Below are 16,887 nucleotides of genomic sequence, written 5' to 3'. Positions count from 1 at the left end.
GCACTTCTAAAGATAGTGACCAAACTGAGCCAATGTGAGCGCAAATAGGTAGCGCACGACATAAACCAATCAGCTCATATGAAGGCAGGCTATGTCACAGTAACGATTCCGCCGAATCAGCCAGTCAGACAACTCCAAATCAGACCACCACACACGTAATTCAAACAAACAACATTAATGCTGGATTACATCACCCAAACTCTATTGAAAGGCGAACATTTGGATCAACTAACACAATCCCATTTGCACTGATGATGTCTCCTCAAATGGGGACGAAATGTCTGCAAAGAAATTGCCAACCTCGGTGCTTAAACGAACAACTCAACTACCAACCTGGACTACCAATATTTCAACACATCTCTAAGAACTATATAAATAAAATAGAAAAATCATAAAATAGTTTAGTGCAATACAGAAAATATTCTCACAGAGAATAACTATTAAAACAGATCGCACACCACAAAATGTACTTTACAATAGGCTATACACTGTTAAGCGATAATTAGCTCAAGCGTTCACTGAAATATTAGCTAGCATATTAGCTGTTAGCTAGCTCACTAGCATACCTAATAAGTTATAACATAAAACAGATAAACGTCCCTCTGCAACTCGTCAAACATTATTTCAACTGAAAATGTTCTTCACCAGAACACAAAAAAAATGCTCTGCCCCTCGTGGCAATACAGAATGCGTCCCCAGTAATAATAACCTGATCACAACATGGAACAATTCTATCATGGTTCTTCTACAACACTAGACATGTCCTCTTCCTATGAACATGTTCTTAAACTATGTTTTTATTTTTATGCAATTATTTTTATTAACATTATTATACTTTAACTCAGCAAGAAAGGCTTAACTTCATAACTCACTGTGTTGTCAGATACACTCTCACCAAATCACTTGAGAACTTGAAAAGTATAAGATTCAAATAAGGGTAATAGAAGACCTAGAACATGTAAGGTTGAGAAACAGCAGGGCTGCATTACTCAGCTTCACGCAGGGAAATGGTCTTGTGGATAGGCCTCTAGGTAGGTTGACTTGGTGAATCACTTTTCTTTTTCATCTAATGCATAGTCACTGATCAACAATTGCAGCCTTCTCACATACCCATCTTCACCGGAGTACACTTTGGTGACCTTGGCCAACTTCCGCTTATTTTGTGGTGCAGTGTCATCTTACACATCTTACTCACTGTATCATTGCTCTTCACGTTTCTGTGTGTCTTGTGTCATATTTGTTGCAGATTTAACAGATACTCCTTCCATCTGGGCCAGAATTAATTGGCTAAATGTTGTACTCTACACCATCTTTTGCAAAGATAAAGGTCTTCTTACAAAAACTCAAGAGCAACCTCACATTCAATTAAAGCAGCAAACTCTTCTGCAAGGTACTGTAGATGATGCCATGCCCTTGTTGTATTTGTAGGAATATGACTTAGATTAGCAGTCATATAGTACTTGATGCCATACAACCTTAACATGATGTATCTCTATGCATTTTGCATACAAGTTCTAAATTCTAACCACAATAAGGGAAGGTAGGCTCTTTTTAACAAGGCATATCATGTAAGTTTCATTGTAACATGATATATGTGTTGAATTTATATTTGAAAATATGAGAGTAATGTACATTTAAAGTATTTAGCTGATGCTTTTTATACAAAAAGACATAATTTGACAGAAGACAACTTGAGGGTTAAGGGCCTTGCTCAGGGGCCCTTAACAGTAGCAATGTGGTGGTGGGACTTGAACTAACAGCCTTCTAACAATTAGTCAAGTACCTCAACCACTGAGCTACCACTGCCCCTTGTAAATGTTTTCTGATTGATCTGAATTAGAGCATCTGTTCAATGATTTGTACTTTAAAATTATTCATTTATTTTTTCCTGCATTTCTAAGTCCATTTTCATGGAACTCCACGGAGTGATGACTGATTAATATGAAAAACATGAAATATGAATTGCTACTGCAAAATACCATGTTTAAAAAAAGAAAAATAATCCAATGTCCATAATTACAATTCATCTGAACGACTCCACCTCATAAATAGAAAAAAAGATCATAGCACTGCACAGACTGAAGACCCAGCTATTTGCAGAATATTTAAAGGACAACTGACACTACTCCCATATTGACTGACTAATTTAATACTTATTGTAGGGTATTGTTTATGTTGTTTAACAAACTCTAGCACTTATTGTTTATTGCACTTATTATTGTTTAAGATAGACCTTATGTATTTTGTACTTCTAGGCATCAGCAATTATCCCTGTGTTCTACAGTATTCTAGTTAAGATCTTTTCACAGTGTATTAGTAATGGCCTAGCTAGTCCATAGTTGGTTAATTAACGTTTATTTACAGGGTATGGTGTAATCTGTGAAATAAAGACAAACTAATGAAGATGATCTTTACAGTATGTTAATTACATGAAACACGATCCACAACCAATACATTCCACATATCTGAACTCCCAGGTACCATTGGTGTTGAAAGCACTTTACAACACCAATATCTTCTGATGGTCAGACTGAAGGGGAAATGCACATTTATAAGAAGATATTTATTTTCACATAGAGCATTTTTGTAGCAGGTTTTGCTGTATGATTCAAATACTTGTTTCAAGATGATCATTTTATTTTCATGTGTACTCTGTCACTCTCCTAATTGCTGTGTGTGGTGTTGTGCTTTCAGACTGATGGTGATTATGTAAATGATCTGCCTGAGAATCAGAACATTATCATGGGTCCAGTCTACCACAGCCTAAAACCAAACATCATCCAATCAGATTACCACCATGTAACATAAAAACTGTAAATATGTAATTCTACAAGATGGATCTGTACATCCTGTACTTTGTGTACATACATATATACACAACCATATACATTGTACATTGTGTATATAAACATAATATACATATATTGTACAAACATTGTTAATATATTTTTGTACATATATAGAATATATATTTCTCTATGCACCCATGTTTTCTTTTTCCTCAGTTTGGACAGAGCACTCTCAACCATTTCACTACGAGTTATACTGTGTATGACTATGTATGTGACAAATAAAACAAACATGAACCAAACTTGAACTTGAACTTGAGATTCAGTCTACCAGAACCTAAAGCCCAACATCAACCAATCAGATTCAGTCTACCAGAGCCTTAACCTCAACATTAAGCATGCTTGATTTTGTTCTGAAATGAAATGGTTAGCAGTACATAAGTTACTGCATTAGCACTAGAATAACCTGTATTCTAGGAAACCACTGAGCTATTTTACATATTGTGCAATCTGCTCTTGGCCCTGAGAGAGCGAGGTGGGGAGGGCACAGTTAGGCTTCCTAACTGTGTGTGCCTACCCACAGCTGTAATGAGTTAAGAAGCCTAAATATTCAACTGTAACTGTCTTAGGTAGTGTTTTGGGCTGTGGATTTGTGTGAGTGGCTCATCTGGGTTTGTTGCGTTTTCTTTCAGCTGTTGGTTGTACTGATTTCTAGTAATCAACCTTCTGTTATGTGCTGTGATTAGTCATCCCCTCCTATTTTCCTTCTTTGATGCTTTTTCCTGTTGCTTATTGTTGTCATTAAACCGCTTTTGAGCACATGACAAGTAAAACGCCATCTTGTGTTTTTTCAGTGTGTTATAAAGGGAAGTGAGAGATGGGTGTAACGGTGGGCAAAGCAAGGCTATTTGAAGCACACATACATTCTAAGCAAGTGTTTGTTTTATGTTAATTTATTTTGGGATCAGCTGTATATGTTTTCCTCTTTGTGTTCACCTGGGACTACACACATGCAACTTAGAGTTAACTTAGACTGAGCCATAACAGCAGTGATGCTGTGAAGAACCATCAAACACAACTGACCATTGGTGGGGAACGCATGTAACATTGTAGTAAATCAGTTTTCTGTAGTTACCTTAGTAGTTATCTCAGTTTGGATACTGAGATTTCCTCTGAATTGGATTGGAGAGAATTGTATATCAGGTCTTTATTTGATAATTAAAACATTTATAATGAAATTCAATGTTTACCATATGATATGCAAGAACTCTGCACACTGCGCTATAGCAATTTTCACAAAACACAAAGCAGCTGCTTTTAAATAGTCATTTTGAATTGAAAGACAATATGTCTGACACCAGATGGAAGAGATAGACAGAGAGAGAGAGAGAGAGAGAGAGAGAGAGAGAGAGAGAAACGGAAGGAGAGATAGAAAGAGAGAAGCTCACGATATACGTCATGTGTACATCAGGCCATGTTTTTTCTGATCTTTGTGGTTACATTTCTCTGAATGTGGTTGGTGGGGTTGTGGGCATAGCCAACACATGCCAGAGAAAGAGGAAACACTCACACCAGAGAGAACCAACAGACACACACACAAAGTCACCCAGGAACATTGTGGATTAAACTTTGTGTAAACAGTGAATTGGAATCTGATTTTTTTTAGGATGAAGATTCTCCTCATCTTCGCATTTTACCTAATTTTAGGTCAGAGATTCTACTTCAAAATAAGGTCTTATCTAGAAAGCAGTTAGCAATCTGCCAGACTTGTTTTGGTGCAGTTCTGTAGATAAATGTAATTAAATGTGATTGACAGGTTCAGTAAACTGCTTTGTGACCGGCTACCAAGGAGGACGTCTTATGATTTCATGCATGAGTGGGATGTTTACAATGCCTGGCAACATTTACTTTTGTAAATGGAAGTCTCTAAACAAATGTGAATATGTGATTTATAGTCAGACCCCAACATGGAGCAAATGGGTTTATAACGAGAGATTTGCTCTAGCTGTTCTTCTTGAAGGTATTATAGTGAACATCAAGCAACTAGAATTACAGGATGCTGGAATATATAAGTGTGGAGTGGCTGGAGTGTGGTATCATGATTTAAACCTGAAAGTGAACACAGGTACATAACAGCTATTAACAAATGTATTAGACTTACTCACAGGACCACTAACAATTGTGTATGGTGACTGTAGAAAGCAAATGTCAACATGAAAGGACAGCCATAATATGTAATTTATGGCATGTTAGAAATCCCAGCCGAACACATTTTTTAGGTCCCAAAAAGAGCTAAATGTTAAAGCCTTAAGCAGCATCTGACTCAGAATTCAGGGCATGTACAATAAAATGAGCCATTTTTAGCATCAACTTTTAATATACAATTGGTTAGTAGCTGGCATTTCCAGCCCGTGGCCTCCCTCTGGTGGCCATGGGCTTGAAATGCCAGCTACTAACCAACTGTATATTAAAAGTCTTGAGCTAATCAGGGCTCCTTAGACTGAGCTCCCTCAGGTGGCTCAACCTATATAACAGCTACACAAAGGCCCCTCTTTATGAAGTCTTGGTGTGTGTAGCATGTATGGTAAGCTTGCTGTTACTTAGTCCAAGTACAAGAGGTTCAGGTTATTCTCCTATCTTTTGTAAGTCTTACTTCATTTCTGTCTCCCCTCTCTGTCAGTTGATTGTCTGTTTCTCTCACATACACTTCACCTGTAGTTGTGTGGTAAAAGTTGAGGTCCCTGACTTGTGCAGACCCTGGTTTACCTTTTGGACCAAATTACGCTAAACCCTTGTCACTACATGTTTTGATCTTGTGTTAATATGTGTAGCTACATATAGTGTAAATGTTACATATATACGTTTTAGTCACCCAACATATGCAGCCTAGTTTAGTGACTTTCTGTATAAGCAACAAACAAAAGTCCTTCGAATATCTGCATTCAGATACTGGTTCACCACCACAGCCAGTATTCACAAACATGAGTTAGTAGTTTGGCCATTCAAACCCCAGCTTGCAATCATCTCAAAAAATGTCTAAATGTTCTGTTTAAGTTTGGACCCTGCACAGGTTGATTTTTGTGCTTAGCAGTTAATCATTCATTCAATAAACAATTCCTTCAGAATTTTGAGAAATAATATTTAATTATCTTTGTGTGAAATTAAAAGGTGAAAAAAAGTTTGTATGTATATTCTAGTGGTGGAATCAGTAGCACAAGACAGATCATGCAAGGGCAAAAGTCGGCCAGTGTGTGTGTGTGTGTGTGTGTGTGTGTGTGTATGGCTCTAGGGTCTCCTGTCTGCCTTGGCTCAATCCTCTCTCCTTTGCTGGTGTCACCAAAACATATTATAATATATTAAACATAACATATAAAACATAATGTATAATGTATGTGTTTTTCATGATGGACCCTATTTAACACACACACACACACACACACACACACACACACACACACACACACACACACACATACATGCATACATACATACATACATATATATATATATATATATATATATATATATATATATATATATATATATATATATATATATATATTGTATATATTTTTTGCATTTACAATTTTTGAAAACATATAAAAGTAAATAATCTTTTTGCAACCCACATGTACACACATATAAGCATTTAAAAAGGAAGTGTTTAAAAATTAATGTTAAATTGTGATTCTAATTTTAGCTGACTAATTTTAGCTGATGTACATATCAAAGCCGCTAGCGTAAAAAGATAAACAAGATAAACAAGGATCTCACTTTGTTTATCCTCCATAGGGATATTTTCCACCATGGTCAGGACCGTGTTAACGGGAGCAATGCGCAAGTGAGCAAAACATTCCTCAGGAATCAGAAAGGGAAACAGCGCTACCCCAGTGGGCAACCCAGAAAAATATGCAGTTAAGGAATTGTCACTGGCATCTAGAAAGCTCACCACCCTGCATATGTCCAGCTTGTCCAGGGAGTACTGCCAACCCACATGAATGTGAACTGCTCTCGGCTTCCTGCTTATCCGGAAGGAGCTTGCCCTGGAAGTCAGGAGCCTGTAGCAATCACCTTTCTGGCTGAGACCCCAAAAGCCCTTCTCAGGGGTCAAAGGTTGTACGAGACCTGTCACAGCTGAGCGCTGACACACGCCGAGGGTCCAGTGCTTACAGTCTCCCACCTCCACAACCCAGCAGTAAATGCCATCAACATACCCGTCAAATCCCAGCACCAGGCGGTTTCTGCGCAGGGAAGCAGGTATAGGTCGGTCAAAGGCGCACTTCCTGACACACGCCAAGTCATCCGCTATGGAGAAATCTGCAGGAGCAGTGTTTGGGTCCAGGACCACAGGATCTGTGGTGAGAAAGAGGGAGGGGCCAGACACAGACACCTCCCTTATCCAGTGCTGAGCTATTGAGATTTTGTTTTTTGTTTTGTTTTTTTTGGGGTGGGGAGGGTTGTCTCCTGGCATCAGGCAGGCACACTGTCCGCACATGACATGTCTCCTGAAGCTTCCAGATCTTCCAGGCTTAACCACCAATTTCAGTGTGTGGTGTAAAGCAGCTCCAGCCAGGCTGGGTCTGGTTAAAGCCATCCAGCACAAAAGAAAACAGTGAGCATGTGGGGCACAGGTCAAGCCATGACAGCTACTATGCGAGACAGCTACTATGCGAGACAGCTCCTCTGGATCCTGTGCTATTGTCTAAGTGTTTCCATTCAGGCTGTCTGTGGGGAAAAACTTACTTTTCTGCACAGATCCCACTACAGGTATATCTAATCCAGCTCAAACCAGTCGTTACTCACAGTAATGGAAGTTATCTGTCATCTGCACCCAGACTTTGTAACCCAAATTCCCCACATGCTCAGCCACATTGATCAGGGCTTCAGAACCCAGCTCTGAACCTGGCACTGTGTACTGAGCTCTGAAAAACACACACATACATACATACATACAAGAACTCAGGAAATCTTGTGAACAAACTGGCATATGTTTGTGTATATGCCTTAGGTAAAAAATAAATAAATAAATAAGGTACCTCTGCATTATGATGTCAGAATTCTGAAAAACAAGAAAATAATTTATACAAGATACATACCACAAAATCCCTGTAAAGCAGCTTTGTGATAGTGTTTATAAAAACAGCCCAAAGAAATGGAGGACAGCTCTGACATTACATGAACTTGTGGAATAACGGCTGTTATAACTTCAGCTCTCATCTCTCCCTGTTTATATTCCCAAAGTTCCCCATTTTCCTCATGATGAATATTGCCCCCACCCTCCAACAACTAGTCACTTCTGTTCCAGCCCCTACTGAAGTCATGGTCTGCTCTTACAAACCTAGGTATGCTTTCAAGAGAGCTTTACCATTACAATCATACAACCATTATTACACAGTCTGAACTGTACTATTCAAGACTATCTTAATCATTGCATATGCATTCTAATATATGTCTCATGATTCAGCAACCAATTAAGACCAACAACTGATTCAACATTTTGAACTTTTCAAGTTCTGCAATAATCAGACTGTATTTGTGTGACGCTACGAGGCTTAAGCAGGATGCGGGGACGAGGCACGTTGAAACAAACGTTTTAATAACACAAAACACCTACACTTAGCAAACATGCTATATTACATCAAACACCGACAAACCTACGACAACACACGAGACATATATACACACTCAGTTGTGTGTTGTGTGACCATTACACACAACAAGGATCAGGTGGACAACACGAGAGGGCGTGGCACTACAGACTAATGAACACACACACACACACACTCACACGCACACACAGACGTTTGAGGAGGGAGGGGCCGTATCGTGACAATTTGTACTTGTCTCATGATAAGTAGCTATATTTTATTATCTTTGAATTATTCTTATATGCTTCATGTGCTGTGACATTGGTGCATTTTTTAATAGTTGAGCCTGTGTATGCTGTTAAATCAAGAAAGGTTGTGTATCACGATATATCAACCCCAGGGTTTATTGTCCCGTCCCTACCAGTCTTGCTGCTATTACCTTGAGGAATGTGGTCCCGTCCTTCTCCATGTTTTGTTCCACCTCTCTCACTTTATCCGAGAGCGTCTGACCATCACTTCCAGCTTCTCTTTTCCTCTCCTCTTCTTTCTTCAGTGCAGCTACTCTGGCTACCTCCTCCTCTCAAAGGAACTTGTGAATTTTTTTAAACTCCTCTGTAATCAGCTTCTCTGCATGTTGAGCCTGAGATTAACAGAGGAATATCATGAACAAAGAAAATAAAGGAAGGGACAGAAGAAGAAAACAAGAAGACATAAAGGAGGGTGTGTGTTTTATGTGCACGTCCACAAACTGGCACAGTCCTTCTTGTATGAAATAAAGGTAAATGGTGATTTTGTTGCCTTACTTGAATGTATTTGGCGATTTGAGCATTCAGGGCAGTGCCGTTGTGTAGAGCTTCCAGAGCTTTCTCAGCGGAACGTAGAGCCTCACTCATGTGGCCCTGGAGACACATGATGAGATTTTTGCATGTGTGCAACCTTAGAGCTCTTAGTTATGTGTAGTTATGCATATACTTGTCACAGCTTCACCCATCTGGTATTATGGTTCCCATGGCAACAGCTTTTGTTTTGTTTCTGTTCTTTTCTTCAGCCTTAGGCCTTTCTTATTCCTGCACCTTGCTGCGCTCACCTGTGTCTTGTGTATGGTTGTTTGTTAGTCCCAGGTAAATAGATTTCTCAAGTGTGAGTGCAATGTCTTTATTGACTCTGATTTTGGATTTGTCTTTGATACCACAGTCAATGATACCAAATTACACAACTCCACTTTCTGCAGGTGCCTACAAGAACTTAATCCCCACACTCTGATCTGAAAAAGTTTAATAAAACCAAGATTTAATAAAACCAAGAAACTGATCACTTTTGGCCCGTTTGGTCTGCGCTGGTCACTGGTTACCAATACTTACTGGTTACATCTGTTGACACATTGTCACGTGCGCTCGACACCCAGAGGGAGGGACACGCCCACTCACTCAGTCACACACACTGCATGCATCCCACTCCCGATACTTTGATAATGAATCCCTTGCATCTGCTCCTGTTCTATAATTACAATATCTTAAATACATAACCTAATAACGTTCTATAATTACAATATCTTAAATACGTAACCTAATAATGTTTTATAATTACAATATCTTAAATACGTAACCTAATAACGTTCTATAATTACAATAGCTTAAATACGTAACCTAATAACGTTCTATAATTACAATATCTTAAGGTACATAATGTAATAACCTTCTATAATTACAATATCTTAAAGTATGTAATCTAGTAACCTTTTATAATTGCTTTGTTTACTAAGGTTACAGAATGCAGGTATAAACTACATAAGAAAAGAAACAGATTTAAACATTACTGATGGCTATGCTGCAGAGTACCCAGTCCTCTAGACCTTTCTCCTGTGTTTCTACTGTATGTCTGATGACAGTGAAAATGTTTCCATTTTTTATTTACTTGAGTTTATGTATTTCAGATTACAGAAAGCATATAATTACACGTATTCTTAAGAAGTGATGGTCCTTATTTGTAAAATGGTAGCGTAGACTGGGTAATGGATAAGCCACTTCCATAGCCAGTGATGTGAAGCACATCCTTTAAAAGACTGAATGGGCATTTTTTAAGTATTGGTATTGCTCTATTTGTTCATCTTCATTACTGTCACAAACCCCTTAGACTTACGATAAAGTTTGATTGTGCCTTCAGTGTGCCTTAGTAAATTCTCTCTTACTCACTCACTCACTCTCACACACACACTTGCGCTCTCGCTCTCTCTCTCTCTCACCTTGCGTTGATGTACAGCCTGTCAGAGGCTGTAATTTGTGAGTGCTGTGTCTCTGTTTCCTGCATTCTGAACATATGGCTTTTTCATCTGTCTTACAAAACAACAGGATTGTTTTTCCATGTTGAGGACATTTGTCTTGTCCATTATGTCCTTTCTGCTTCTTTCTCAGGTAGGTCTCGCACGTGTTCCTCAGTGCCAGATTGGTCACTGGTTTCTGCGGGCTTGCCTGCCGACATACTGGACAGGTATGCGCAGAGCTGGCCTACCAGTGTCTGTGGAGACAGCGACAGCAGAAAGTGTGTCGGCAGCAAAGCAACTGTGGCTCCTGATACAGTTCACAACATATCGGACAGGAGAGATCGTCTTCCAATGAGGAAGCCATGGACAATGCGCAGGAAATAATAGCAGATGCAAAAAAAAAAAAGAACAGAAAAACTGAGATAAGTTAAGAGAAGATTCAATTCTGATTTAAAGTTCTCTCTACACTTCAGAAATAAACCTGAAGGTAAAGTGAAAGTGTTGTAAACTTCTAGATTCAGTATTGCCCAGCCCTCTCAGGGAAAGGTGAATTTAATTGGTGAATTTAGAGAGAACAAAATAAACAGGAAGTGATTGGTAATTCTGTTGCTGTTATGGCAACAGAGATGAACAATGGGTGGGTGTGGTTCGAGATCAGCTAATTATTTTTTTCCAGACTGCAGCGTCATAAACACACAAGCAAAGCCCATTACATAAAGCTCTTTATGGCCATGTGCTTCTACAAGAAGGTATGCTCCTCCAGGGAGGTGTGATTTTCCTCCAGACCCATTTTCACTTTAGCAGGACTATTGTGCAGGAGAGACAGATGCTCATCTGGGGACAGAAAAGGAAAGAGCTCCATCCTGGAAGGCATGTTATCACAGCTATCTACAATCCTCACTGTCCTCAGGTGCCTCCTGCTGGCAGTACTGAAGTGGTACACCAGCCTGTCCAACACCAGTTGGACATGATCAAATGGAACTGCTGTGTCTCAGAGATCACAAGTCTGTAGACAAAAAAGCTTTAGGGGTCAGAGGTCAGGAGCTTGTAGGCCACAAAAGCCAGAGGGAATAGGATGTTCCTCATTGGAGTGCCTCAACACAGACAGAGGGTTGGGCTCTAGAACTTGATGGCTTATCCTCTTCTGGAGAGGGTTGGGCACAGGGTGAGATCGCAGGGTGTGAATAGGAAAATATATGGATTATTATTTATCTCATTATATCTGCTCATATCTCTGTGTCTACACAAATACACATTTTATCTTTGTTGTCTCACAGTAAGGACAGTCATCTTCTCCCACTCACTGTATCTCAAATTCCCCAGGTGTTTGGACACATCAGTCAGAACTCCAGGACCCACCTCTGGATCTGGCATTGTGTACTCGGCTCTAAAACATTAATAACAGCCACACTCAGGAGCTCCTTTGTTGTAAGCAAAGTACTGTGCATGTTTAGATGTTTTGACACAATGTCATAATTCTGAAAAATAAAAAATATAATTACATTACTCATCCTGAATTGCCAGTGTTTCTCTGTCCTGGTCATGGAGAAACTGCACATTTCACTCCAACACCTGACTCAACCTTCTACCTAACTCTTAAGTCATTTTTGATTCTTCACTGTGTCAGTAATCTTTAAGAGAAAAAGCTGGTTCATCTTCTCCACACTTCGCCCACTGCCAGTGCTTACACGGTCCTGTACCCTGACATTTAAAAATGTCAGGTCACACAGAGCTGGAGACACCTGAACGAAGCTGTACCCAGTTTAATAAGCGAATTTCATTTAGCATGTAGAGCTAGTAATACCCCTGCAGAGGAATGTACTGGACATGACAAAGGACCTAATCCACTGAGATCATGAGTAGGCTAAGGAAAGCTTTGCCAGTATCCTATACAGCTGCTGATTTTTATATTGTTACAAAAGACCTTAGAACAGAGGAGTGAGTACAGTTTCTGTAAGTCACAATGCTGAGCTGGTTTCCCCAAAACCTTAAAGCACCATAAAGCCATCTTTAAATTACAGATAAAAATAACAGAGCGATTATCACTAGCCCCAAACCAAATATGAGGATGAGGTACAGGACTATTGGAATTTGCTGCATTTTCCCAGGATTATTTTCATGATCATGCTGAATGCACAGGTCGGGGGGATGATCCCCTGGGATAAAGAATGGAACCAGCTCTATGCCTGCTGGCACAGGACTTCTTGCTATTGTGAATCCATTGCTGACATTCAAGAAGCTCACTGCCCTGTCAAATAAACCATTTCACTGCTGTGTATGACTTATACTGTGTATGACTATGTATGTGACAAATAAACCAAACTTGAAACTTAAACTCCATCCCAACTGCACTTGCACTGCTCTGGGCTTACTAAACATGGTTAGGGTCTCACTGGAGCCCAACAACGAATTCCCATCACGGCTGAGACCCCAAAAGCCATTTTCAGGGGTCAACATCCTTTGACTGACTGTTGCATCTGAGCGCTGACACACGCCAAGGGTCCAGTGCTGGCTCTCTGCCACCTCCACATCCCAGCAATGAACGTCAACATAGCCATCAGATCCCAGCACCAAGCGGTTCCCACAATGGGAAACAGGGTTGGGCCAGTCTTGGGCACACTTCCTGACACACGCCAAATCATCTGCTACAGAGAAGTCTGCAGGAGCAGTGTTTGGATCCAGCACCATGGGAACTGTGGGGAGAAAGAGAAGGAAAGCAGATATTTAAGTATCTTAAGTATACTTAAGACAACATATATAACATATATAACACATATGTGTTTGATCTCTGTTCTCATCATTATGTCTACGATAGTTTTTAACACTGTAGTACAGACAATTACTCACAGTAAGGACAGATGTCCCTTATCTTCTCCCACACTCTGTATCTCAGATTCCCCAAGTGTTGGACACACCAATCAGAGCTCCTGCATCCACCGCTGGATTTGGAACTGTGTACTTTGCTCTGAAACATTAACAGCAGGCACACTCACTCTTTTGTTGTGTGCAAATTATGGTACATGTTGGTGAATATACGATTTATAGGAATATGTTATAGACAATTACTACCTCTGCAGTACAACATCATAATTCTGAAAAATAAGAAAGATCATTTGATTAAGATTAATCCAAATTGCTCTGAAAGCCTTCCATCATTCCTAAAGCAAATGGTTTGAGCAAGTGAAATGAGTAGAGAAGCTCTGTACATTTCACTCCAACACCTGACTTATCCCTCTACATTTACCTGATGCATTTATCCAAAGCAACTTACAATTCTGACTGAACACAACTTGAGCAATTGAAGGTTAAGGGTCTTGCTCAAGGACCCAACAATAGCAACCTGGTGGTGGGACTTGAACCTTCTGATTACTAGACAAGTACCTTAACCACTGAGCTACCACAGTCCCCTGTTAAGACATCTGAGAACTTGAAGAGGATCAAAACCAGCAGTTTTCATCTATTTTGCAAATGTGGACTTGGATTCATCTCAAATGTAACATATCTTAAGTTTTTATGCAACTAAATAATTGGGACCACCAGCATTAACCACACATTGTTACCTGCAGGAACGTGACACTATCAATCTCCATCTTTTCTTGCACCTCTGCTACTCTGTTGGAAAGAGAAATAATCTCTTGGTCTATCCATTCTTGCAATTTTTCTGTTTTTTTCTCTTCTTCCACCTTCAGGGCAATCATTCTGACTTCTTCCTCCTCTTTAAGGAACCGGTACAATTTAGCAAATTCTTCTTTTATCACCCTCTCTGTCTTCAGTGCTGCTCCTCCTTATCAGGATGACACGATTCTAACTGGGCTTAACAAGATCAGGAAAGAGGCAGGCAGGCTCCTTAACATTAGGTCCAGAGACATAACCTCACTCTCACCTCACCCTCACCTCACTCTCACCTCACCCTCACGCATGTAATTGTGTGCTGAAGGGCTGATGTCTGGTGAACATGGTGATGGGATTCAGATCTGCCGCTTCTTGTGTGGACTGTCCAAATGGAACAAAACTAAACAATGAGATATAATGAACAATGAAAATATAAGGTAGAGGTGAGATTTTATATCAAGTTTGTTAAAAAAATTAATTAAAGAATAGGCTACTGGTGAATTCCTAATCGTTCCACTAGGAGGCACACGTTAAACAGCGATAAACGGCTCCTGTGGAATAACCGTACCTTATAAAAATGTGATGCAGCCACCATTTAAAAATACTGGAATAATTCGCCAGTCTAAATAAAACCAATCAGTAAAATCAAAATAATACATTCAGTTGAATAAACCAGTCTCTTCTGGATGTAATTTAAACTGAAATAATGCATAGGTATAATTTAAACATTTAAACATTAGCTAACGAGAAAGTTAACAATTGTATGGCCAGAAAATAATCACTTCAAACAAGTATAGATTTGATGTTGACGATACGCCACTATGACATGCAACACTAAACTAAAAGTATCTTACATTATGTTACACTGTACCCTGCCTCTGAAACTTTCTGGCATATTCTATGCGTACAGCTGGCTGTTTTTAAAGGGGAGGTGGCTAAATTAAAGGCGCATAACACCAATATATTTTATACGATCATGTATAGTAATCTTGCTAATACTTTACGCTCTAATTGGCTTTCGGTCGCTGAGATTTGTGCTTTACATTCGTTTCTCCGTTAACCCACTGTAACTGATTTGTGGCAGAAACGGAATTTGCCGTATCCCGACCACTTGCCCTCTACGTTCCCTTTAATTCCCGATGTGGGTTTTTACATTTTTGTCGGTTGGTAATAAATCGAAAACGGGGTCTCCAGTCGCGTCAACTCTGTTTGCTATTTCGTTTCGACTTATCTCCCGTTTATCCGCCTCATTTCCCCCTGTTCTCTGTCCTGCCATGCACTGGTTCGTCTTTCTGTTGTCTGCCGTCTTAGCGATGCTCACTGTGGGGCCGGCTCTCGGCTATTTCCCGGAGGAGCGCTGGAACCCGGAGTCTCCGCTACTGGCACCCAGAGTGTTCCTGGCCATGGTTTGCCGCAACTCGGAACATTCTTTGCCGTATTTCCAAGGTTGCATCGACCGTCTCAACTACCCTAAGGATCGCATCGCTCTGTGGTGAGTCCAGGCGCGGCAGTGTGGCAGTGTTCAGTTTAGTTTGTTTAATTTTTTTCTGAAAAATGAGAAGTAGCCTAATATCAGCCACTTCTCCGTTTGATGGGCTTAAAGTCACGTCGGTTCATTACCGGACTATATTAACGTCGTATAAGATTCACTTATGGCGACGCAAAACAGCTACGGATTTTTCTTAGTGTAACATCAAAACTTCGGAATATTCGCAAAGGCTGTAACTGGAAAAGTTCACATCATATCGAATGCAGAATGATAACTTGCGAATCGCGCTGCGCAATGTTTCATTCAGCACGATGAGGCGTGCGGGCTAACGCGCACGTAGCATAACGAAATCTCCTCTCCGCTTTGTGGACTTGTGCCTTGGCGCGCGAGCTGAGACGTGTCCAAACTTTGTACAGTCAGTCTCATTCATGCCCCTCCCGCGCCCCCTCACGCTCACTCTCAGCCTTTGGGCTGCCTCCCGCTCGGCCCCGCGCCCTCTTTCCTACGGACGCGCGTTTTCTCGCCAGTCAGTCAGCTGTTGTGAAGTCCTGGTCTGTGGCCCATATCCTTACTGCCCTGTTCAGCTCAGTTGTCACCTATTTACTCACCAGATCAAACCGGCCACAGCTACATGAGCTGTTACCACCCGATCCTCTGCTGGTCTGTCCCCTGGAGCGTATGGTGTGTGAGCAACGTGGATGAGGTGCAGATCTGCACAGACTTGATTATCTTCACACCACTTTAAAACCTGAAGCGGTCCTTTTAGAATTACACTTGGAGAGATCACCGCTTTGCTTCTATGCCTTCATTCCATTAAGGGTTTCCACTTTTCCCGGTAGAAAGCTATAAATAGTTAATAAAGAGGCCCTTTGTGTATATGTTTATATACAGTGTCCGCTGGTGGGGTGACAGCGGTAGCTGGATCTCATGCAGGTCGTTAGGTGTCCTTTTCATCTCCTGCAGGCCATCCTGACATGTACATCATCTTCCAAAGGCTTTCTTGGTATCTCTGTCAGTTTATGTTTAACACAGCTGGAGTCTTGAGCCTGTGAGGTCAGTGCTGGAATTTGGTGTAAAATTCAAACAGCTGTAAGTGATAAACATGTGGTTTAATGGTCAGCACTCATGGTGTTTTAAAACAAAACACTT

The 16,887-nt window shown here is 40.4% G+C and overlaps 2 protein-coding genes and 1 pseudogene across 4 annotated transcripts in view; 1 reads left to right on the top strand and 2 right to left on the bottom strand.

Annotated features, from left to right (window-relative positions):
- Positions 1-6,444: 6,444 nt before the first annotated feature.
- Positions 6,445-11,001, bottom strand: LOC113582861 (annotated as a pseudogene).
- On the bottom strand, positions 10,834-14,440 carry LOC113582855 (nuclear factor 7, ovary-like). Of its 3 annotated transcripts, none has more exons than XR_004777026.1 (4): positions 14,198-14,440; positions 13,485-13,602; positions 11,942-13,330; positions 10,834-10,891 (listed from the first exon to the last, which is right to left on the bottom strand). XR_004777026.1 is itself a non-coding variant. In XM_027018871.2 (4 exons), exons 1-4 carry the CDS (start codon positions 14,333-14,335, stop codon positions 11,974-11,976), a joined length of 531 nt encoding a protein of 176 aa, XP_026874672.2. In that variant the 5' UTR covers positions 14,336-14,440; the 3' UTR covers positions 11,932-11,973. The 3 variants fall into 3 exon arrangements, 2 of the variants coding, with proteins under 2 accessions (XP_026874672.2, XP_026874671.2); XM_027018871.2 differs by lacking the exon at positions 10,834-10,891 and having other exon boundaries at positions 11,932-12,024; positions 13,107-13,330; XM_027018870.2 differs by lacking the exon at positions 10,834-10,891 and having other exon boundaries at positions 11,932-13,330.
- A 758-nt stretch (positions 14,441-15,198) lies between these two features.
- Positions 15,199-16,887, top strand: part of colgalt1b (collagen beta(1-O)galactosyltransferase 1b) — an 11,485-nt gene continuing 9,796 nt past the window's right edge. The window contains exon 1 of the mRNA XM_027018860.2: positions 15,199-15,741. Coding sequence (XP_026874661.2) covers positions 15,389-15,741 — 353 coding nt within the window. The 5' untranslated portion in view covers positions 15,199-15,388. The remainder of the gene's footprint in view (positions 15,742-16,887) is intronic.

This window comes from Electrophorus electricus, chromosome 16 (assembly GCF_013358815.1).
Source record: "Electrophorus electricus isolate fEleEle1 chromosome 16, fEleEle1.pri, whole genome shotgun sequence".
NCBI classification, from domain to species: domain Eukaryota; kingdom Metazoa; phylum Chordata; class Actinopteri; order Gymnotiformes; family Gymnotidae; genus Electrophorus; species Electrophorus electricus.
Note: the sequence above shows the minus strand (reverse complement) of the source record. Positions and strands in the feature narration are given on the sequence as shown.